General features: G+C 39.3%; 1 protein-coding gene and 2 pseudogenes across 2 annotated transcripts; all 3 read right to left on the reverse strand.

The window, feature by feature from the left end:
- Window positions 1-1308: 1308 nt before the first annotated feature.
- On the reverse strand, window positions 1309-3442 carry LOC146333169 (UDP-glucuronosyltransferase 2B20 pseudogene; annotated as a pseudogene).
- A 2098-nt stretch (window positions 3443-5540) lies between these two features.
- On the reverse strand, window positions 5541-8806 carry LOC146333170 (UDP-glucuronosyltransferase 2B37 pseudogene; annotated as a pseudogene). The gene is made up of 2 exons (XR_014770680.1): window positions 8400-8806; window positions 5541-7181 (listed from the first exon to the last, which is right to left on the reverse strand). The product of XR_014770680.1 is annotated as a UDP-glucuronosyltransferase 2B37 pseudogene (transcript).
- Window positions 8807-12608: 3802 nt separating this feature from the next.
- chrna5 (cholinergic receptor, nicotinic, alpha 5) lies at window positions 12609-22492 on the reverse strand. The gene is made up of 8 exons (XM_084720372.1): window positions 22333-22492; window positions 21826-21966; window positions 16982-17133; window positions 16803-16847; window positions 15632-15741; window positions 14774-14951; window positions 14003-14698; window positions 12609-13201 (listed from the first exon to the last, which is right to left on the reverse strand). Exons 2-8 carry the CDS (start codon window positions 21914-21916, stop codon window positions 13043-13045), a joined length of 1431 nt encoding a protein of 476 aa, XP_084576498.1. The 5' UTR covers window positions 21917-21966; window positions 22333-22492; the 3' UTR covers window positions 12609-13042.
- Between the last annotated feature and the right edge of the window lie 1884 nt (window positions 22493-24376).

A 24376-nucleotide genomic window follows, 5' to 3' on the forward strand; every position in this document is an offset into this window, starting at 1 on the left:
ATTATATATGTCACTACTGATGCATTACTGCATAAACATCTTTCAACTGAAAAAAAATAAGACAAATCTTCTTCTTATTATTATTGTTATTGTTATTATTTCTCTTACTGGAGAATTTTACATCACTTGACCTCAAATACTAAAAATGATACCATATGAAAAGTTTGAAGACTAAGTAGCTCACATAGATACCTCAAAGTTGACAAATGCCCTGACTACACACTGCTTTTTTGTACAGGGTCACAGTTCAAAAAGGCTGGGGAACATGGTTTATTTTTAACTATGTATATTATATGTTTATCATATCTTGTATAAAGTGCAATCTTTTTCTACATAGTAACTCATAACCCCAGCATTCATGCAAATGCAGTGGTGTAAAAGGCACATTATGAGTAGTGGAAAATGGAAATATTAATGTTATAATGAATTAGTACCTCAAAATAGTACTTGAGTAAATGCAGTTACTTTCCACCACTGAACTTGATCTCAGGCTGCGATGACTCAGCTACACTATCAAAGACTAAATACTTATGCTGTTTTATCTCTCTAAGTCATAAGTTGAAATATTAAATCTTTACCATTATCAGAAGCTAGTTCTCATGTGCTGATCTTATTGTGATATATCGTCTTAGGTTTGGGTTGTCACGTGCTTATAGTAATAACACTTAATAGCAAAACTTTCTTCAGAGAGTGAGATTTTTTACTACATACTACATAGGGATAAGGGCCTGTGTATGAGGTACAGGTGTAATTAAACGGTATAAGAAAGGCCTGACCTCTGCCTTTGTTTTCTCTTCTGTAATGATTAGACACTGTCTAATCAGTAGCTGCCTGCCAGCACCCACCGTTACCTGCCTGTACCCTTATGAAAGTTCAACCAAAGAGTTCAATGACCTTATCTGATAAGAAAGAAAAGCACTCGATCAGTAGCACTGACTGTAATGACTCACCATGTTCTCCAGCTGATGAGCTACAATCAAGAGGAGCATCACTGCTGCTTTCCTCCCCTCTCTCATTACTGCAGCATCTCCTGTGGGAAATACAATGGAGGAGCTGATGGAGAGGACACCGTTACTACTTTGTCATCAAAAATAGGCAGCAGATGTGCACAATGCTGCAAATAACTCCTTACACTGAGGCTGTGAGCCATGGTAACATTTTTAATAGCATGTTCTTTCAACATTTTTCAATGAAACTCTCCACTTTGAACAAGTGAGGTCACCTGACACCTGTCATTAAGCTTGGAAACATTATAAATTGTGTCTTATAATGAGTGTCTGCAGTTTCAGCTGGCTGCATTGAAAACAGATAACAAAGGTCTCCCTATCATTATCAGCATTTTGAAATCCTTGCTCTGCCTGCCAAATTTGAATCTTGGAGGGTGTTGGACTGTTCCCATTGTTACACGGCTTTATAAAAAGGTTCACAAAACCAAACATTATTCTGCATGGAAAAATAGAAGAACAATCGCCTGTTATTCATTGCAGGCTCAGATTTGCAATCCAACCTCCACTGCCACACCTCAACGGGGACTATAGCCAGCTGACATGGGGATATCTGGTTTATGATCATACTTTTGTGTCACGAAAACTTAATGAATTCATTCTACTGACGACAGATTTACCTGTTCAACATGAAATGAGAACACTATAAAAAACTATTTGTTTTAACATAAAAGAGTTAGTGTACAGGCTGCCTTAAAAATTTTAAGGTGACTGAACTTCAAAAGACAAGTTGAGGTAACATTTTCTACTTTACATTTTATTAAACTATGGTGCAATTTTTCTTCATATATAATTTCTTCAAACTCTCTCTTTTGAATTGATTGAGCTAAACACCTATGCAATACGATTGTGTAGTGTACATTTGTATTTCTAGAAAGAGCATGACAGACTTTGGAGTCTTGTCATTTTTAATTCATTTTGCTTTTTGGGCGTTTCTCACGCATCTAAGTAACACAACAGGGAGGAGAGTAATTACTGCAAAAGTAGCCAGAAAAGACAGAACCACATCCACAGAGTGGTAGGAATACCAGGGCAGTCTGTAGGACTCTGTTCTCAGGTGAGCTGCACCTTTGTGTCTCATGACAAACTCTATCCAGAAGAGGGCGCTGTCCAGCGGTTTCATTGGCCGATCTCTGTGCAGCCTGGACAGTCTCTGCATGTTCATCCTGTAGGACGGTTCATTCAGGACTTCCTGTATAGCCTTCAGAAAGTTGTTGTCTTTGTCCACTGTGGCTAACGTAAGAATCTTAGCTGCTCCTCTCTTCTTCAGACGCAGCAGGTTGTCATATTGGTCATAAAACACAGGTAGACCTACAACTGGAACTCCATGATAAATCGCCTCTTGAACTCCATTTGTTCCTCCATGAGCCACAAATAGTTTGATTTTGGGATGTCCTAAAAGATCATTCTGTGGCATCCAATCAACTATTAAGGTGTTGTTGCCCAGAGTGGCTGGTTTGTCACCTTTGTGCCTCCAGATGACTTTCTGAGGTAATTTAGCAAAAGCTGCAGCGATTGTGTTTGTGAGATCAGCAGGAAGTTCACTCACAAAAGTCCCCAGAGACATGATGATGACTCCATGCTCTCCAGAACTCTGCATGAACTCCTCCAGATGTTCGGGTAAAGGTTTGGCAGGTTTACACTGGAACCCTCCCATGTAGACCACATTAGGCATGGTGGGACGAGGGAACTCAAACACAAAGTCTGCTCTCATGAGCCACAGATCTGCTCCCTGTAACAAGTCTCTATATCTGACTTCTGGGCTGAAGAACTCATCACACACAGCTTGATACTGAGGATTGATTAACAGTTCATCTTGAACTCGCAACATGACATAGAAAAGGAAGTTTTTGACTCTTTCTATGAAAGTCATTTCGTCTGACAGTCCTGAGCCTGTCAGTGGGATATAAGATAAAGGAGAAGGAGCAATGGCCAAATGTCCCTCTCCGCTTGTTAGCCAGCGCACATTGTAGACCAGAGGTAGTTCAAGAGCGTGAGCCAACATTATTCCTGCACCCCATGCAGGGTCAGTAAGGACCAGGTCATACTTGGTCTCCTTTAAATTATTCATAAAGTCTTTATCTTTAAACATGGTAGTAGCCATTTTGCATATTATTCTGTGTACGTTAAACATTGCATCGCACAATTCAAGCTGCAGGCTGGCAAAGCTCAAAATTGAGCCCCCTCTTCTCTCTATATCAATGATCTTTGTCACGATCGGGTTAACAAAATCGTGATTAATGCCTTCGGTGACAGGAACTGTGACTGTTTTGTAATGTGGAAAGCCGTCCTGGATGTACCAGCTTTGATTGGTTCGTAAAACATCGACAGAGTGTCCTCGAGAGTGGAGAGCTTTGATCATGATGTCCATGTTCACCCAGTGGCTTCCTTCCAAAGGAAGAATCAGAATCTTCCCTCCATGACAAATTATCCATGAGAAGAACATGGCGGTTAATAAAAGAAGAAAAGGTGTATTTCCTTGGAGAGGCATCCTTATCCTGAAAACAAAACAAGTAAAGCACCATTCTTAATCATCCTAAATAAAAAATAAAATAAAATAAAATAAAAAAAACCTTGGTATAAATGCAATGAAAATAAACTTAAATGATGTAATTTATGATATATAATATAACATTATATAAATATAATTATGCTATATTACATGCAAAATTGATCTCTGACATACCTGTTTTACACAAAGCAGCTCTGAGCATGCATATGCTTAAATGTTGGAGTGAAGCACCAAAGGTACCACTAAATACTCAATTCCAAATTCCAGGAAATCTTACGTAATTGGATTAAAGATAAGCTTTCATTGAGCCTTTTTCTTTGGGAACAATGTGACCTCTTTGTTGAAAACTGTGGGCAGAGACATGGCACAGCCGCTTATTTGTACCTCCTTGTTTGAATTCTGTATATTCATTTGAAGTAGCATGTCTCGTTCAGCATTTCATATTTGTAGTTGATGACATGTTCTTCAATTCAATTTTAAGTATAGAGGGGTAGGGACTGAATTCAATGCTAAACTTCATCATGGTTCGTGGTGTTTTCATTATAGTGAAAACAAGCAACCATGACTTATCTTAAAGAGTATTCGACACACACAGCAAGTTTTCATCATATATGTTTTCTTCAAAAGAAAGGTCTCAGGAGAGTTTTAACTCTTAAACGTTGCATGCTGGGAAGTTTTTGAGCATGCTGATCATGTTTCTTTAGAAACTTAATTTAATGAGTTGATTAAGCTCTGTACAGTTCATTAATTTAAATGATAATTTCAAGTACAAAGACTTCAATTTAAAAGCGCTGATGTTTATCAGTTCTGAAGTGTTCTGAAAATATATACAAACATTTTTAAATTCAATTAACTTAAACAAATAAAACTCTTATATTTACTTTAAGTGAAAGTTGACTTAGGTAGACAGCCTAAAAACAGTTGATTGTTGAATATCATCTCCAGGACGTGTAAGGTTTTGTTTTTTCCATCCTGAACCCCTTCTACCAGACAAGTAACACGTGTTACAAGCACGCACACAACAGTTTACTAAGGCAATCGTAGCAAGCAAGCATGAACCGACAGACATCAGATGTGTATGTGTGTTTGTGTGTAGCCTCTAACAATACTCACCAGAGAAGTTGGTTCTTTCCTTTATATGCTTTCTGTCTCTTCTTCTTTCCTCCCTCCTCTCTGTAATCCCAAAAGTTTAAAAAACAAATGCTGAGCTCTCCTTGAGATGGTTTACAAGTCCGCGATTTCTTTATGGGTTGTTGCTGCAGAGGGGTTGAGAAGCAGGAGTGAAAATAAATACACTTTTTAATCCTAAAAGTTTGAAACATACACTCTGAGCTCCCCTCCTGCCAATAAAGGAGTCATCATCGGAGGGACTCCAGTGTTTCTTTCTCCAGAAGCTCCTGTCTGTCACTGACCCTATCATCCAGAGCTCCCTGGATCTGAGTAGCTGTCTGTTGGTTCTGTCTCAGCTCTGTCTGGTTCTCTCAGCCTTCAGCAAAACCCAATGATAGGCGTGAATGAACACAACTGAACATGAAGTTAGGAGTAATCAGGTGAACTGACAAACTCCTGGGCTGAGCATGTTGCTCGTTAGTTGGACTTTAATTAAGATTCTCTTTCTGATTATTACGCTTTATAGTGACTTTTCCTGCAGCGGATTCCACCTTTGAGTCAGAGTTTCTCTGAAGGAATGTGCACCTGCAGCAGCACTGACAGCCAATAGAAACGCCTGGTCTCACAGATTGATTGGGTTAAGTCTATCATCTCAGGCCAGATTTCCTAAAGCCTGAAAACAGAGCCGAGAGGAGATGCAGAAGTCTAGCTCTCTCTCAGAACACTTGATTTACAATATGCTGAATAGTCATCATGGAATTATTGTTCACTGATGGCAAACAAAAGTTGCCCCTCACCACTTTAATTAGAAAAGATTAGTTGATTCCACTAAATTCCTGTATGCATTTTTACAGTGAAATAACTTATCTTATAAGTTAATCGAGCTAAAATCCCAAACATGATTCTGTATAATACCTTTGTGTACAGAACAACATCAGAGTTAAGAGTCTCATTATTTTTTATTTATTTTACTTTTTGAGCGTTTCTCAAGACAAACACATCTAAGTAACACAACAGGGAGGAGAGTAATCACTGCAAAAGTAGCCAGAAAAGACAGAACCACATCCACAGAGTGGTAGGAATACCAGGGCAGTCTGTAGGACTCTGTTCTCAGGTGAGCTGCACCTTTGTGTCTCATGACAAACTCTATCCAGAAGAGGGCGCTGTCCAGCGGCTTCATTGGCTGATCTCTGTGCAGCCTGGACAGTCTCTGCATGTTCATCCTGTAGGACGGCTCATTCAGGACTTCCTGTATAGCCTTCAGAAAGTTGTCGTCTTTGTCCACTGTGGCTAACGTAAGAATCTTAGCTGCTCCTCTCTTCTTCAGACGCAGCAGGTTGTCATATTGGTCAAAAAACACAGGTAGACCTACAACTGGAACTCCATGATAAATCGCCTCTTGAACTCCATTTGTTCCTCCATGAGCCACAAATAGTTTGATTTTGGGATGTCCTAAAAGATCATTCTGTGGCATCCAATCAACTATTAAGGTGTTGTTGCCCAGAGTGGCTGGTTTGTCACCTTTGTGCCTCCAGATGACTTTCTGAGGTAATTTAGCAAAAGCTGCAGCGATTGTGTTTGTGAGATCAGCAGGAAGTTCACTCACAAAAGTCCCCAGAGACATGATGATGACTCCATGCTCTCCAGAACTCTGCATGAACTCCTCCAGATGTTCAGGTAAAGGTTTGGCAGGTTTACACTGGAACCCTCCCATGTAGACCACATTAGGCATGGTGGGACGAGGGAACTCAAACACAAAGTCTGCTCTCATGAGCCACAGATCTGCTCCCTGTAACAACTCTCTATATCTGACTTCTGGGCTGAAGAACTCATCACACACAGCTTGATACTGAGGATTGATTAACAGTCCATCTTGAGCTTGCCACATAACATAGAAAAGGAAGTTTTTGACTCTTTCTATGAAAGTCATTTCGTCTGACAGTCCTGAGCCTGTCAGTGGGATATAAGATAAAGGAGAAGGAGCAATGGCCAAATGTCCCTCTCCGCTTGTTAGCCAGCGCACATTGTAGACCAGAGGTAGTTCAAGAGCGTGAGCCAACATTATTCCTGCACCCCATGCAGGGTCAGTAAGGACCAGGTCATACTTGGTCTCCTTTAAATTATTCATAAAGTCTTTATCTTTAAACATGGTAGTAGCCATTTTGCATATTATTCTGTGCATGTTAAACATTGCATCGAACATTTCAAGCTGCAGGCTGGCAAAGCTCAAAATTGAGCCCGCTGTCCTTTCTATATCAATAACCTTTTTCACAATTGGGTTAATAAAGTCATGATTAAAGCTTTCAGCGACAGGAACTGTGATTGTCTTGTAATGTGGAAAGCCGTCCTGGATGTACCAGCTTTGATTGGTTCGTAAAACATCGACAGAGTGTCCTCGAGAGTGGAGAGCTTTGATCATGATGTCCATGTTTACCCAGTGGCTTCCTTCCAAAGGAACAATCAGAATCTTCCCTCCATGACAAATTCTCCATGAGAAGAACATGGCGGTTAATAAGAGAAGAAAAGGTGTATTTCCTTGGAGAGGCATCCTTATCCTGAAAACAAAACAAGTAAAGCACCATTCTTAACACCAAGTGCCAGCATTTCCATAGCTACTAAGAAATCATTTTTGACCCTTGACTTTCAACCCTACTGTGTCTCATTATAAATACCAGACTAAGAAATTAATCCATTTATTCTGTTCGTTTATCTTAAAAAAAGAAAATAACACCTAAATGTAAATTTTGTAAAAATAATTTATATATTTATTAATACGCATGCCATTGTGTGTGTATTCACTGCAGTATTTTTCTGTCAGTGATTCAAATTTGAGGTTAATCTAGAATTACTCAGAGCGAGAAACAATTAAATGTATTTTGTAAGATTAGAAACATGTTATTAATGAACATTAATGAATAAACATTAATGGTAACACATTTCCACTTAGAACTATCACAAAAAAAAAAAAAAAAAAAAAAAAAATCATAGCTTGTGGGAAAGGGCTAGGAATGAGTACAAAAATGAAACCCAAAAAAGCTGGAAACATTTGTAGTTGTAATAAGTAAGTAAGTTAAAATTTGACAGCTTTAACACAGACATTCAGGGCCCTATCTTATGCTGATCTAAAGCGCAAGCGTTTTTTACTCCAATGCGCTGAGCACAAGATAGCAAAGTTGCCGGGCCACGTGTTCCTTTTGCCTTCATGTTTAGACCTCCCACAGCGGCACAGACCCAGCGCAAGTGTATTTGCTATCTTACACACATGGCAAAAATGCCACTTGCGCTGGTGTAAGGTAGCAAAACCACTTGCACTGGCGGTGCAACGTCTTTGCGCCGGGTGTAAGATAGGGCCCACGGTGAGTTGTAAGTGACAAGAAGGGTTACAACCATCGCTGTTCTCCCCTACTTTATTTTTGAATGAGTGTAATTAATTATTTGTATTTTTGGAAATTTGAAATTGAGATGACTTGATAAGTTTTATTGACAGAGACAGTGACAGTTGTTAAGCAACCAAGATGCATCTCCAACTGTGCAAAAAGTAACAGTATAACTGTGGCAAGTTCTGTGTGGTCAATATGACAGGATATGACCAGAACAATGATAACATGTTCTTTGCCTTTTGTGTGATTAAAGTTAGTTTGTAAAGTTGTTGACTACCTTGGCCATTCTACTGTTAATCACTCTGGATAAGAAAATTAGGTATAAATACCATGAAAGTAAATTTAAATAATGCCTTGATATTAAACGCCGAACAAAATTGATCAGTAACATACCTGTTTCACACGAAGCAGCTCCAGGCATTCATATGCTCAGATGTGAAGCACCAAAGGTACCACTGAATATGTAGCTCTTAATTCCAGGAAAGCTTACATAACTGGATTACAGATAAGCTTTTGGGGGCCTTTTACTTCAGGAGTGGACAACAATGTGGCCTCTTTGTTGAAAGCTGTGGGCAGAAATGTGTTACAGCTGCTTACTTGTTCCTCCTTGTGTGAATTCTGTATATTTATTCTAAGAAGCATGTCTCGTTCAGCATTTCATGTTTATAGTTGATAGCATGCTCTTCTTAGAGGAGGTATCCTCATACAAAAGTACCATTAAGATTGAAAGTCTTCGATCCTCTGTGAAAGAGCCAAGGTGGTCTAAGTACTATTCTGTCCCTCAGATCAAAATCAGCAGACAACCAATCAAACCAAAAATAAAGCCATTTTCCAGGCCTGCCTTCCTACATAGTTTTATATATTGTTAGACGTCAAGCTGTCGATGTTTTGGGTATTTTGGTATAGTCAACTCTTTAGTAGCCCCTTTGATGCGTGATTGTGCATTATTTTTTCCTAACTGTAATTATCTATCTACCTTTAATTTTAGGTCCAACTTTATTTTCCATTTAAATGCTCCGGCTCAGCCAGATTATTCAGTGCCACAATGTGTCTTTTCATTGTTATGTGGACGACACATAGATATGCCTGCCCCTGAGACCAGATGATCCAAGAAGCCTAGCTGCTGTGTCAGGCTGCTGCAAGGATATTAACTGTTGGATGGCTCTGAACGTTCTCCAACTTAACAACTCTAAATCGAAAGTCATACTGTTCGGTCCTCCAAATTCCATCATTCCCATCAAAAATAGCCTTTGTCCCCTATCCACAAACATCACGTCCACTGCCAGAAATCTAGGAGTAATATTTGACTCAGATTGCAGCTTTCCAAACACAAATCAATAAAGTTGTTCGGTCCTGTTTTCTCCATCTACGTACCTTTTCAAGCATCAAACCATTGCTCCCACACTCCAACCTGGAAAAAGCCATAGATGCATTCATATTCTCCAGACTTGATTTCTGTAATTCACTCCTATCTGGTATTAACCAAAAATCACTCTCCTGCCTCCAACTGGTCCAGGACGCAGCAGCTGGGTTTCTTACTGGTTTTAACAGATGACATTACATCACCACAATCCTGGCTTCCCTTCCTTGGCTTCCTGTATGTTTTAGAATTGATTTCAAGATTGGCCCTGAGTCTGGCTCCTAGTTACATAGCTTAACCCCCTATGAGCCAGTACACAACTTTAGTGTTACACTTCAACAAGGTGGAGGACCCAGATGCAGACAACACAAGGGAACCAGCTCAAAAAGGTTTAATGAAATTAAACAAACGAAACAAAGGCTTACACAAATGCAGGGAGGTGAAAATCAAATCAAAACAAACGAACTGACACTGACAAAGAGAAACACAGGGGCTAAATAGACAGAAGAGTGAGAAACATGGCAGACAAATACGTGAAAACTAATGACAAAGTAAAAACAAGACACACGAGGGAGGACCAGAACTAAAAAATAAAACAGGAAATGACCAACAAAAAACCAAAACCATGACACTTAGACCCTCCTGGCTGTTCCAAAGTTGAGGCTTAAATCTAAAGGTGACCACACTTTCTCAACTTTGGAATGACCTGCCCAAAGAGATAAGGCTGCAGCATCAGTGACATTGTTTAAATCACTTCTTAAAACCCATTTTTATAGACTTGCTTTTATGTGATGTCATTGTCTCTTGTTAATAGCTTTAATTTTATCCTTTTATTTGTACTTATTTATTTTGACATTACATGATGTTGTCTTATTCCATTCCTTCATTATTTATATTGACCTGACAACATCATGTTATATCTCTGTAATGTCCGCCCTCTTTATTTTAATTTATTCTTAGTGTCAGTTTTACTGTTCTTATCTCTTTTACTGTGTTGTATTGTTTTTCTATATTTTAGTGTCTTTGGTTGTGTCTTGTTTTACTTCAGTTTTAGCTTAATTTTATCTTCCTCCTGTTTGGCCTTCTGTTGTTATTTTGCCTCCTGGGTATCCTGCTCTTGTGCTCTTGTGCTCTTCTGCTTTGTCTGTCAAAGCACTTTGTAAACTCAGTTTTTCATGGTGCTATATAAATAAGGTTATTATTATTATTATTATGGACTGACCACTTTTTGACTACTTTTTAAGACAAAGTGATACTATTGGTAAACATTTTTATGGTTGACAAGAAAAAAACTGATTAATCTACTTGTGGTGTCATAATGTGAATTTATACATTTATTTATGTGTCAAATTCAATGGCTTATTAGCTATAGAGATGTGCATTACATGTTTTGGAGTGTGCTGCCACTTTGAATTTCCATGCAAAATTTTATTGCCTTTTATTGCCTATTGTAACAAGCAAATGCAAGACATCAAAAGATAAAGAGGAGAGGAGGAAAAACAAAAATAACCTCCTGAGACACAAATGACAGGCATCCTTATGAGCCTTCACTTTCTGCTGGACTCTTCTGGATTTCTTCTCCCTTTATTCTTGTCATTCATCTTTGTTTAGTTTTTTTAGTCCTACATTCTTAACCTGTGCTTGTTTTTCTTGGTTTATTCACACCCTCTACATTTTCGGTGGCTGGAACTGGAACTGGGATATCAGATTCCATCCCTAGTCACCAACATGTTGATGCTGGTGGTGCCATTGTTGCCTTTTCCAGCTGTAATGTGAAGTCATGGCCATGCAGGGGCAGTGCAGGCTCAATCGAGCTCAGCTGCTGAGAGCCTTCCTGGTTGTTATTGGAGATGTGGTTAGTAGATCAGTGAACCTGAGGTCTTTTGTTCTCCAAATGACAGCATTTGAGGTGTCTGTATGCAACATTAATCAAATAAGAAGACAGATTTGTAACTGTTGCTTTATCTGTTTTTCACTTTTGATGGAACTAGGTGTTTGTGTTAAGCTACAGCAGGCTATAAACATTCTGGACCCACCCCACCTCCACACTGATCTGAAAGGATCAAGGGATCATCTTAAAGGTCTGATAAAGAATGGAGGCTTTGTCCTCAGGCTGAAAACCGGTATTGCCATGAAATTCTAGTTCTGTCTAGAAAGTATAACTCTCCCTCCCACACACTGTCAAGTCGAATAAAGAGAGAAAATATTGAACAATGTGTGTGTGTGTGTGTGTGTGTGTGTGTGTGTGTGTGTGTGTGTGTGTGTGACCTGCATGCACTCTTATAATGATCTCGAGAATGAGTTCATGTAACTGTGGTCTTCTGAATGTATACAAGAGAGATACTGACCTTCTGATTGAAGGAGTAAGTGGTTCTTCATATGTTAACCTACAGGAATATTCTCCAGAAACTTTAATAACTGCTCAGACTTGCTGAAACCATGATATGAATTACTAGAATTACAGAAACGCAAAGTTAAATGATCACTTTTATTTGAATTATGCCCTACATACAAAGTGGTCATCTATCCAAATGCTACAGATAGCAGATAGGCAGACAGAGAATACGGCTGTGAGAATTAGAATGAAGGTCTTCCCCTGTGTGTGTGTGTGTGTGTGTGTGTGTGTGTGTGTGTGTGTGTGTGTGTGTGTGTGTGTGTGTGTGTGTGTATCTTCTGATCTGGGCGGTGAATCAACATATAAATGCCGATAAATTAGTACTGAAATGAAGTGAATTAAACTGAATGGGTTTTTATCACTTCATCCTATGACCATTATCCTATCTGTGATCTGACCTCAAACTTGAAAACTGTAAGTTTTGCAATGTTTTATGTTGCTTTACTATTTATTTTGTAGGTTCGCCTGTTAAATTTTACATTAGCATGTTGCACAGCTAATGTGGCTACTACTACAGGCTGGAGCGATGTTGGATTAATGTAACATTGAGGGACAGACAAAAGAAACTAGGTGAAAGTTAACCTAATTTGAATTGCAATTTACTTTGTCCTGAAGGTGACGATATAGCTATGTGTGAAAACAAAATAGTCAAACTGCAGGAATTCATTTGCAAAACTGTGTAACTATGACTACCATCCAACAACTAGCTGGGCAGTGAGATGAGAGCCACAGATAATGTTAGACTTAGCATTACTGCACCAAATTACTTCCTCGGTCAAAAATTAAGTCATGTGCAAAAACAAAAGAATGACGCTAATACTGCATACCACACCACCCTGAACTAACCTAAACTAACAAGGGAAAGGCCATCACAGCGACAGCCTGATCTCCACTCCATGATGGCAGCAGGCATACTGTAGTAGATGAAATGAATGTATTGAAATTTACTATTGAGCAAGATTGGCAAAATGCATTTTCTTATCATATGTAATACATCAATTGAGTCTTGTCATTTATCCTTAAACTTAGAAATATAGATTTCAAAATCTCCCTAAAACCAAAAAGAAAAACATGTCTCTGTGAGATATACTCAGCAAACAAGGTCCCAAATCTTCAGCTTTATCTCTGGCACGGCTGTGGTTTACAGTGACTGTGGATAAGCAGAGCAGGATCATATCTGAGTGGTAATCTCAGTATCTCAGTCTGTCAAACCTCAAATAAGACCCATAATGAGCTGTTAATGTGCTTTGCCTCCAATTGTGGTTAGTTGAACTGCAGTTCTTAGAGCATGCTTCCAGTATGGTTAGGGACGATGATGTTGGCCCATTTATAAATAACTGGGATGAAGAGGAGAGCAGAGCCCAGGATCGACACCAGGAGGAAGACCCAGAGAAACATACGATCCAGGACCTGGGCTACAAACTTCCAGTCTTGTACCACCTGAAACAAAAGACGCTCATGTCAGACATGTCTAGACGTATTATCGCCCAACAATCACAATAGATGTTTGCAGAGACATAAGCAAGATGTCTATGTGATGAATGAGAGATTATTTGATGTGGGGTTGTATGTGGGGAAGTACTCAGGTTATTACCTGCAGTAAGTAAGCACCAGCATGGGAGCCAAGCAATCTATTCTCTGCTGTAGGCAGAGTTAGCAACAAATTGTATTTTTGCAACTTAAAAAAGGTCTGCTTAAAAAATCATTATCAGTTTATGTGTAGGCTATATTTGAAATATTTTCACTGCTCTGCTTTGCTGTCAGACAGCCTTTTGTGATGGGAATCCACTGTTATATAAGCCAAATATTGCTTTCTCCAAACACCAAACCAAGTTCCCTAGGCAAAATTATAATTTTTTTCTTACAGAACACGGGAGTTGCTGATCTCTCATCGCCATGATCTGTTAGTTTGTTTATGTTATTGTGTCACTTTGGCATTTTAAAAGCATAGGTCAGATTCACCAAAGTCACACAATGAAACAAACAAACTAACAGATCAAGGCAGCTCCAGTGTTCTGGGAGGTAAAATTAGTGATTTTGCCCACTGAAAAGTAAACGCAAAGCAAACAGTGAAAACATTCTAAATATAGCGTACGCTTAAACTGATATTATAATTAATAATCTGAACTATCCTTTGAATATATCAGAAAAGGATGGAGCCAAAAGTGATTGTTTATATTCCTGTTAACCATTTTATTATAACCTATGGATGTACACATACACAAAATCCAACATACTCACCTCTCTGACCTCATTTTCTTTAACCACATGCATGGTTATGTAGCGAATAGAATCTAAAGCTGCTTGTAGGTTATGTCTGGTGTAGAGGAGCGGTGTCAGTTCAGGTGCTGAGTCCTTCATCAGACCCAGTCCAACTGCTGTTCTCGCTCTGGCAGCTCCAGCTGTGGCGTAACGGTCCACATGGCTGCGCATGCACAGCAGCTTAGGCAGCCGATGCAGGAAAATCCTCCTCACCCAGGGTGCCATGCCGTGATGTGTAGAAGAAGAGCGATGGTGGATATTGATGGCAAAGACGGTGATGATGATGGAAAGTGTGACGAAGATCATGGTGAAGACCAGGTACTCCCCGATGAGAGGGATGGCCTTCGATGAGGAGGGAATGATCTCCTCAATGACCAGAAGGAACACTGTGAGGGACACCAGGACTGAGGTGCAGAGAGAGATCTTCTCGCCGCCGTTGGAGGGCAGGTAGAAGACGAGGATGGTGAGGAAAGACAGGCCAATGCAGGGGATGATGAGGAAGAGGGTGTAGAAAAGAGGCAGCCTGCGGATGATGAAGAAGTAGGTGATGGTGGGATAGGAAGAGCTGCCGTCCGTCCTCAAACCACGGCTGCCTGTGGCCTTCACTATCTCCCATTCACCATTATCAAAATAGTCCCGCTTATCCACATGGAAGTCCTCCAGAATTATGTCCACCTGATGAATAGAGTGAAATCAGTCATCATGACTGCCACTAATATACAGAGCACAGTCTGTGGAGTAGAAACTCACCTGGGAACCATCATATGTCCAGGAGCCAAACTTCATGGAACAGTTCTGGAGGTCAAAAGGGAAGAAGGTGACGTCAATGGTGCAGGCTGACTTGTAATTGGCTGGTGGCGTCCATGATATGGTTCCATCATACTTCACAACAGCCTTGGTGACAGTACCCTCAAAACGCCCGTCTGAACTGTTGAAAGAAACAACATTAGTTTATTCTATAGTCATTGTTAGAGCTTCTATTTCATGCAGATTTGCTGCATGTTTCTTTCAAGGTTAAAATGACTGCATTTTATTCAGTGATTGTTCACCACACTTTTAGAACAAGCTCTTTTTATTACACTTTTTCTGTAAAGGTCCTTTGAAATCCTTGAAAGACTGATCAGCAGCTTCTGTCAGCATATCAGTATGGTCATAACGAATCCTATAAATTTAGGAAAATATAAATATAAAATATATTTTAAAAACTCCTTCCATAAATAATAACAATAGTAACAATATATTGTATATAGCAATATTGCTAACATAAAAATGTCTCAAAACAATACAGGACTTTGACAGTATCTAGCGAAATATTATATGGTTAATTAGTTTATTTTATTTATTTATTTTTTGTTTTATTTTATTATTTGCAAAAATGCCTCTACATTGTTTTTGTTTTTCAATTGTACATATGCACATAATTCAAACATTCATTGGCAAAGACAATTCATGACAAATTTTTTTGCACAAGCAAAAAAATGGGATGGCTACTTTCATTTGATTTTATTAAGGAAAGAAAGCAGAAGCACTTTAAAAGGAAAAACAAATTTTATACAAAGAAAAAATGCTTGAGTTTTTGGTATAGTTATGTTCCTAATAATGACATACTTATCATACAGTACAACGTCAGGGAGCCAGATCCTGTCAGAGGGGACTCGGATAATTGTGATGCCCAGATAGTCGTCAGGGTTCCATCTGAGTTTCATGTCAACCCACTCCTACATAAAAGAAAATTTATAAATTTAGTACAAACTAATCAATAAAATCTACACATGGAGACTTTAAAGGCAATGTTTGACATTTTGGGACACTTGTTTTCAATAATATTGATAACGCTCTTGTCTGTATGAATAAGCCACAGCCAGCTTGCTAACTTAGCTTAGCACAAAAAGACAGGGGGAAACAGCTGGACTGGCAGTTTTAATGGGGGTTATGTGCCAGTTTAATGATATAATTTGTTCATCAATGACACTTAGAGGCGCTGGTGGGTGGACTGGACTGGACCTGAGAGTGGTATGAATCTTCCCATCTAACACTATTTATTTATTTATTTATTTAAAAAGGATCCCCATTAGCTAGTGCCCTCAACACCAGCTAATCTTCCTGGGCTCCAAGCAAGCAAGAAAATGCGCATATTTTCCAGAATGTCAAACATATCCTTTAAATTGGTGTACTGCATCTGTGCTACATTATTTTGCCATCATACAATATTTCTTACAGCCGCAGGCTCCAGAGGATAGTACAAACAAGCACAACAGTTCACGTTAATTTTCAAAATCATAAAGGTGACCGTCAAATGAAGGACATAATATATAATTACAAAATCTGACATTCTTTCCACTTTGCAAATGATATATATGATAGATGGACATCACTGCAGAGGCTACTGCCCTACAGCTGACTTTGCATGATGCAATCCATCATTGTGAAAGGGGGCAAGTGAACTGAATGGCAGAGGCAGGTCTGTGGGGATAATTCATAAGAGACATGACAGACAGGACACCCAAGACCACGAATAAGGCTGACAGGAGCAGGAGTGGGAGGAGGCAGCTTGTAAGTGAGAAAGGTGCGTGGGCAGTCATATAGATAAGGACTGTTGTCGAAATGCCACCAGATCAGATTTAAAAGGGGTTTGGAAAAGATGACTGGTTGTCTAAATGCCATGTAAGCCAGAGGTTGTTTGAGGATATTTCCACAGCCATAAAGTAACATTGACACCTTTACCTACATGTTTATGTGTGATAGAGAAATCTTTGCTTTAATGTATAGGTCTACTTGCCTGTTTCATCCACACATTGGTTGTCATTCGCTGATTCTTCTCATCCTAGAAGAGTGAAACAACAACCAAACAACTTAAATAGCAGTCTGTATTTGTTTTACATTCATAGTCTGTAGTTAACACCTCAGTGACACGACTTCATCCTACAATATCAATAACCAGCCCTTTTCTATCCTCACCACATCGACTAGCTGAGAGATGGCCAGTCCAAACTTCACACGGATCGTCTGGTTCAGATATTCCACTGGCCGAACCCATTTCTGGTAGTTTCCAAAGAGGTATTTGAACAGCTTGTCCTCTGCTTTTGCATAAGAGGAGAGTTTTGGAACTCCTGAAAGGTGTGAAAAGACAAGAGGGAAACATTTCAAGTTTATATTAACTTGTTGATAATTCAGAAAATCAGCGACATTGATTTATTCAGTAGTCCCATGTAGACTCCATGCTTGATAAAAGCTTGGTTACTAGCATTGCTCTCAAACAGCGCTGCAGTCACCTCTCTGACCTTCCTTCAGTATTTGTCTAGAGTTTCTGGATGTGACCTCTGCGATAAAGATTTGGTTTCAAGACACAGAGAAACCAAAGCCAATTGATCCAAACATACACTGAATATACTGTTGTGATGAATCCTTAAAACATAGGATATAATGTATTAAAGCCTGAAGTCAGTACAAAAATGACTAGATTTGAAACCTGTTTGCCACAGATAGCAGGTGACCTTTATCCAGTTTTGTACTGTAATGCAGCATTTAAAAATAATAAAAAGGATAATATTCAATGTAGCAGTCATGCGTTGGAGTGTATTCAGTGCTAGGTTGGTATATTTTTATATCATTTGGCCGCTTGCCTGTCAAATAGAGTCAACATATTTCAACATTTTTTCCAGTCTCATGTTTCTATTGTCACTTGTAAAGCAGTTATTCCATAAATATTGCGCTGCCCACAGGTTTATTAACTGAACAATTTTACATATGATTAGAGAAAGCTCTGCAGAGATTTGGCCTGCTTCCTATTTACTGCATGTCCTCCCTTCATTCACCATAGTCAGAAACTGATATCCACCTCTTCTGCACTATGACTCATATGCGTTGGTGATTGTAAATAATGCAGGCATTCCTCTCAATTCAAGGGGCATCATTACAAAATCACTTCTTACCAATGGATAAGTGGATAAGTGTAAATGTAACACAAGGCAAATATAGGATACTGTAAGTGGGACAGTGGAGTGTGCTGATATGACAAAAAGGTCAAGAGCAACACATCAACACACGATTTGACCAACAGGGGCAATAGAGGAAGTGTAGTATACTGACCCTAAAATGTCTGCAAATACTTCTTGGACTTGTATGTAAAAATGTGCCAATTTTCATAGAAATTTGCCCTTTGAAACCTGCCAGCTGACCATTCCTAAGTGCCGTCCTTTTCTCTTTGTGCTCCTATGACAGTGAAGAAAGAAACTCTCTCCTTTCCTGTTTCCCGTATGCAGATATAATACGTGCTCGACTTGTCTATGTTGAAAGGAAAACAAAATACTGAAGATGTTTAAAAGACGTTGCTGGGAGACCTGTAAAAGCAACATATATTCACATTATAAGTTAGAAAAACATAGCCAACTAGGTAGCTAATCTACATCAGTCATTTGCTAGCCAGGTAGCAAGCATTTTGCTAGCATTAACTAACTTTAGATGTGACTCCAAATACTTTTACAGGCAAAGGAGAAAGCTGACTGAGTTTCCTCAACTGTTATTGGATTACAGGAAAAAAAGAGGGGCGGGTCTTAGGAAGGATCAACTGGTATTAATTGGCTCACATAGTCTTACATAGCCAAAAAAGACAGAAAGCCTACAAAAACTTTATGCAACCATCTCATTTCCAGTGCTTGACCGCTATTTCTTTCTAATCCAGTTTAAGCTTAGCTTGTGTAAAAAATGTAGTGTAATAATGTAGTAATGTGTAGTATTGTTTATACCCATATATGCATTAAAGCATTTACATGCACTGACTAGCTGAAAAGATAAGTAGTGTAGTTATAGCATTAAATGCAGGTACAAAATGAGTTTAACTGACCCATTTGGGTCATGCATCTTGGTGATATGTAGCAGTGACACTGTTTTAATCACAGTGGGTTGTTTTGCTGAAGCAGGGCTCCTCTACAGTGTAGAAATATTGATTACATTTTGAATTATACACAATTTCTGTCATCCTGCCCTTTAAATCATTCACCAACATGGTTATAAACTCAATTTATGGAGGGAGCATGTGGCTGTAAATCTACTATGAGACTTCCCACAAAATGTATGGTGTCACCCGCTCAGTGTTTGCAGATCAATAAAGACAAGGCTGCAACAGCCTCAATCAATGCCTGTGTGATAAACAAATTCATCATCTCTTCAGCCTCTCCCCCGCTATCACTAGCATCTTGCTCAACTGAAAAGCAAGCTGCAGAGTCTGCCGGATTCTATATTAATTTGTTTCAGTGTATGATGAATGTAATGTGTAGAATCAGAAATATATTAAACCTGAAATATGATGTATTTGCTATAAAGTAAAGAAAATACTCATGTACACCTCATAGTAGAATTAATATTTAATGTTAACTTATTCCTGCATTTTCAACGAGACCTAAGTCAATGCTTCCTGCTATCTGCAGTAGTGGCATGCATGACAAAAAGCAAATCAATATAAATTAAACATGGAATATATAATGTATGTGTGGCATGCTGCCATACAGATGGTGAGGATTATAGTGGGATCAAACTAAGATTATGTGTTGCTGCAACCAGCCAAATATGCAAAACATTAATGATAGAAAGAGAGAAAGAAAAAATAATAAAATGGATAGCAGAAGGCAAAAAAACAAACAAAAAAAAAACATACAAACATACTGTGTCCATAAACACACTATCCATATGGACATGCTACATGTAAATCTACTGTACAGTGGATACAAACATGCCCACAATATATAACACTGTCATGGCAACAGGGGTTCCTCTCTTTGCAGCTCTCCCTTTTAAATCTGATCTGGTGGTACACTTATACATAACTGCACTAACCTGTCCTGTCATTCCTCACCTGCCCACAAGCTGTCGCCGAGTTTACCATCTCAGCTCCCCACCTGACCGGCTCACCTGTAAACCCAGCTGTGCTTGATTCAACTCAGTATATACAGCTTAAATCAGATGCCTTGTTATGGAATTAATGCAAATAAAAGTTTCAAGGTTCATTTGATTTACACTAGATTGTACAATGAAATGCAAGATGTAGTCCCTTTATACTGCACTCAAAACAAAACTATTCATGGTGGAATGTGAAGGATGAACTGAGGAGTCTCACAGCCTGAGGGAGGAAGCTGCTTTGTAGTCTGATGGTGCAGCAGCAGATCCTTTTGTATCGCTTGTCAGACGGCAGTGAGGTGAACAGGCTGTGGCTGGGTTGGGTAGTGTAGATAGCCTACACAGATTTTTCTGAAAGCTCGAATATTTCTTTTTTCTTTAAGATCTTTTGCCTATTGTGATAGGACAGCCAAAGACATGACAGGAAATGAGGCAGAGAGAGAGGGGATGACACAAAGAAAATGGGTTGCAGGTGGGAATCAAACCAGCAGCCACTGCAGAGGACCGACAGCCTCAATACATGGTGTGCACACTCTACCAACTGAGCTATAGGGGCACCTAAAAGCCCAACTTGCCTCTTCATAAAGTGGAAGTTCCTGAAAACTGAGCAAAGAATACGCACACTACAACTCCAGCAACTGTCCTGAATTTTCCTGTGAAGTGAACGCACCATGGAAATCTTTACCATCTGTCTAACTTGACCCGAATGGCTCGGCATTAGACCACTGTTTTCAAAGTGTAGCAAGAGGGCATAGTATGCTGGATTTTCCTCTATATAAATCACCACCTCTGACCCATGTGGTGGTGTCTGTATCAGCACAGACCCTGACCTCGGCCAGTATTTTCTTACATTCTCATATTTTGGTGTGTTTGGACTCACAAAAATAAAAAGTAGCAACCAACAATTACATTGCAGTGTCTGTCTCGTTCCTCTGCTCTCTCTCTGTGACAGAGAGAGATACACACACATACACATCACTTCGGACGTATTCATACAAAATCTGGCATGGTGCAGAGGTGTGGGTGTGTCAGTACAGCCAGCACTTTCTGTCTCTGTTTCTGTGTTTGTCTTTTTCTTCTGCTCTTTGTCTGTGAGAGCTGCACAGAGAGATACACACACACACACACACAGGCAGAGCAGACTAAGGATTACTGTTGTCACAGCTATATTCACACAAAATCTGGCATTGTGCAGAGGTGTGGCCGTGTTTATGTGTGCTTTAGGACGTAACTACTATGAAACTATTAACGTTTTATTTCTCTCATTCACTGCTTTGTTCTTGCTAACAGCACTCACTCTTTTGAATTCACTCTCTCCGTCTCTCTCTCTCTCTCTCTCTCTCTCTCTCTCATTCATTGAGCCAGGGAGCAGGACAAACTCTGAATGGAACATTTACAAAAAATCCAGCTCATTCTATTTTTAATAGTAAATCCATCCATATTCAATGGATGAGGTCCAACTTTTTTCTATTTGTAATTTTTTCTTTAATGGGTTTCTGGTTTCAAAGAGAAATTGTGGCCATTTAATTAAAATTTTAGGCCGTCTTTAATTAATTAGCTATTAGAAATGTGCTGCTTGTTCAGTAGCTGGATAGTTTATGTACTTTCTGTGCAATATTCTGAGCTCAGTTATCATGTTTTCTATGCCGCTAAAATAATTTATTTCCAATAACTGTAAAATTTGATATGCAAAAGTAAGCGGTCATACTGACATCAACGCTGTTTGACTCTAACTTGGCAAGCTCCCCTCACTTTTCACTGACCATCTGCCAACTTCTACTTCTTCTTTCCCTCTTCCTTCATATCTGCATAAGTCAAACTTATCTCCAACTATGCCATCTGTTATACTGGGGCTATTACATTCCACCGTGGTAATTTGATGAGGCATCCCCGGTCATTGGGACACTTACGTAGCGAGTGGCACAGGTGGCAGCAGCACAGCAGTGGCAGCAGCAGCAGCAGTGCGAGAGAGGTGGCTGCTCCTCCTGCTCTCAGCATCATATCAGAGGTGGCACTGGATACACACAGTTGGTCCCTCTGGCATCACAGAACTGGAAAACAAATATCAAGAACAGTTGCCATTGAAAACAGTACATTGGGCAAACAGCTGAGCTATTAGAGCATGGCTTGAATCATGCTTTGGGTTAAGGGTTCAAATCCCAAGGCAGCCGCTCCCCTTTGGTGAAGCTACACGCAATCACAATTACAGATTTCAGTCAATGAGCTGTGCATGGCTAAAGACAGAAAAAAAACCATCCTGATGACAGATCATGTTAAATAACAATCTGTATTAATTACAAACAGCATCCTGCATAAGCTAAGAATGCACCCTCCCCTTCCCTCACCTTGCTAACCTGACCCTCTCCAAGGCAACTGATACATTTCACACAGTATGCAGGCAAATGCCATGCACATACCTGCTCTGAGTCTCTTCCTTGAACACATAATCCAGAGCGGCGGTGCTGGTGGAGGCGGTGGGAGTCTTGACGACAGCGACAGTGCTGTTTCTAGCGCTCCTCCATTCCATGCAGGTTCCTTCTCTCGCCTCATACAGATGCTGTTTCGCTCCCTGCTGCCTCCAATTGTGCACAGGCAGAGCATCCTCCTCCTCCTCCTCCTCCTCCAGAGCCCGCCCCGTTTCCCCCACCACCAACCACCCACCCCCCTCCTCGCATTCTTCTATAGCATTTCCGTGGTCACTAATCATAGACAGTGATAGTCACCCCCTCCTTGCAGCCAGCTCACTGCCGCTCCACAGCAGCATCAGGGAATGGCACTGAGAATCTGCTGCTTCACATTTTCAGAACAGTTTCCAGGTTATTATCTGCTGTCCACAGCCGCATATGATGCTACAATTTGTACCTCTAGTTTCTCTCAATCTCTTTGAGAGTGTGTGCTTCCATGGTGACAGCATACTGTGGGACCTAGAGATGTTGTTTAATAGGATGGGGGGAAAACAAAATCAATATCCAGCTTCTGCTGAAAAAATCAATTTTCACAGTCACTTCTGAATAATTACCTCGGGTTATTGTCTTATCTTTCGGTTATATTTTTCGATTGCAAAACTTTTACAAAACAAGTGATCAGCAGAAAATAAGATACCATTTTTGTTAAGAATAAACTAAAATTAGAAGAGTGCACTCAGTGAAGTGCAGATTCCTGCCAAGCTACAGATAGTGAAGCACCTACTGCAATGCCACCACTATTGCCAGATGCAACTACACTGTAAATACCTAACTCAGTTTTCTATCAACTTGTTATTAACATTCATTTTAAATAAGACCAAAAAAGACCAAATATCTCCAGAACCAGCCGATCAATAATTTCCCTTCACGCAGGTGAGGAACGCCAGATCTTCATTTCCCCTTTTTTCCGTTTCTTCTTTCAAAAACCTTTGGTGTTTGATTTTCTGTTTGAGCATGGACCAAACAACTGACACCTGTCCAGAGCTCTCTAATTAACGTTGTTGGCAAGTTGATTTTTCTTTTCACTCTTTACTAAACTGAACCACTAAAACTCTCCTATAGATCCTAATTTGATTTGTTTCAATGAAGAGGGTTTACTCCGGCCAAATTTTGAGACACTGAACTGAACAAACTGAGTTCTTTTTGCTGTTTGTTGCTGAAGACCTGAAAAGTTGTGTTTTTATGTTGAACTGTGAGGAGTTTCAGGGAATATTTATTTTGGACTTGATTGCAGATGACTTTCTCTCTGGTTTAAATGTGGTTTTCATTGTCCCTTCAATTCACTGATTTATACTGAACTGACTTGAAAATGGTTAGCAGGGGTGAAAGTAATGAATGACAACAACTCAAACTACCATGATCTAAACATCTTTTCATAGATGAGGTCTCACTGAACAGAGTTTTTCCTACAATTAGAAATGTAATTACCAACATTCATCTTTTTAGACATGTTTTCTGTCGTCACTGACTTAAACAGCCCGACTCTGACCTCCTCTCTTTGTCAACAGCTGTCACAGGTAAGATATTTTTAATATTATGAAACACAGGGTTATTAAACATTTCTGAAAATAATTACTATTATTGTGGTTGGAATTATTTTCAAACCTTCAAATGCATTCTGTTTGCAGTCAATCATTATTCCTTAATTCAGGTTTATTATGTGTTTTGTTCCATTTGCATTTTTAAATCATGGTTATTTATAATTCTTAAAAATACTAGTTATTGTTTAGTTTATGGCTTTATTGTCCTGATATCATCTGGAAGAATAAAGTAGAATATAATGCCTCTATTACTTGTCATAACCACTTTTGAGGGATCAGAAAATGTGTTAATGTATATATGCTGTTCAAAGAATATCAGCTGATATATTTCATGGAATTATAGAAGACAAAGATTAAATAATGATGTGAAAGCCAGGAATAATTTAAAACTCTTTTAAAAAAAAATAATATTTGCTGCAACTTTACTTACTATCATTTACCTTTTAGACTGTACT

The sequence above is a fragment of the Lutjanus erythropterus genome, chromosome 1, assembly GCF_056507025.1.
Source record: "Lutjanus erythropterus isolate fLutEry1 chromosome 1, fLutEry1.hap2, whole genome shotgun sequence".
NCBI lineage: Eukaryota > Metazoa > Chordata > Actinopteri > Lutjaniformes > Lutjanidae > Lutjanus > Lutjanus erythropterus.

What these genes read in the sequence shown, in the direction of transcription:
- chrna5 (XM_084720372.1), bottom strand. Translation starts at nt 21,916, where the DNA reads ATGATGCTGAGAGCAGGAGGAGCAGCCACCTCTCTCGCACTGCTGCTG. An exon ending in TCTCTCAGCTAGTCGATGTG is followed by an intron (nt 16,848 to 16,981) that starts GTGAGGATAGAA and finishes TCACTCTTCTAG; the next exon opens with GATGAGAAGAATCAGCGAAT. An exon ending in CCAATGTGTGGATGAAACAG is followed by an intron (nt 15,742 to 16,802) that starts GCAAGTAGACCT and finishes TCTTTTATGTAG; the next exon opens with GAGTGGGTTGACATGAAACT.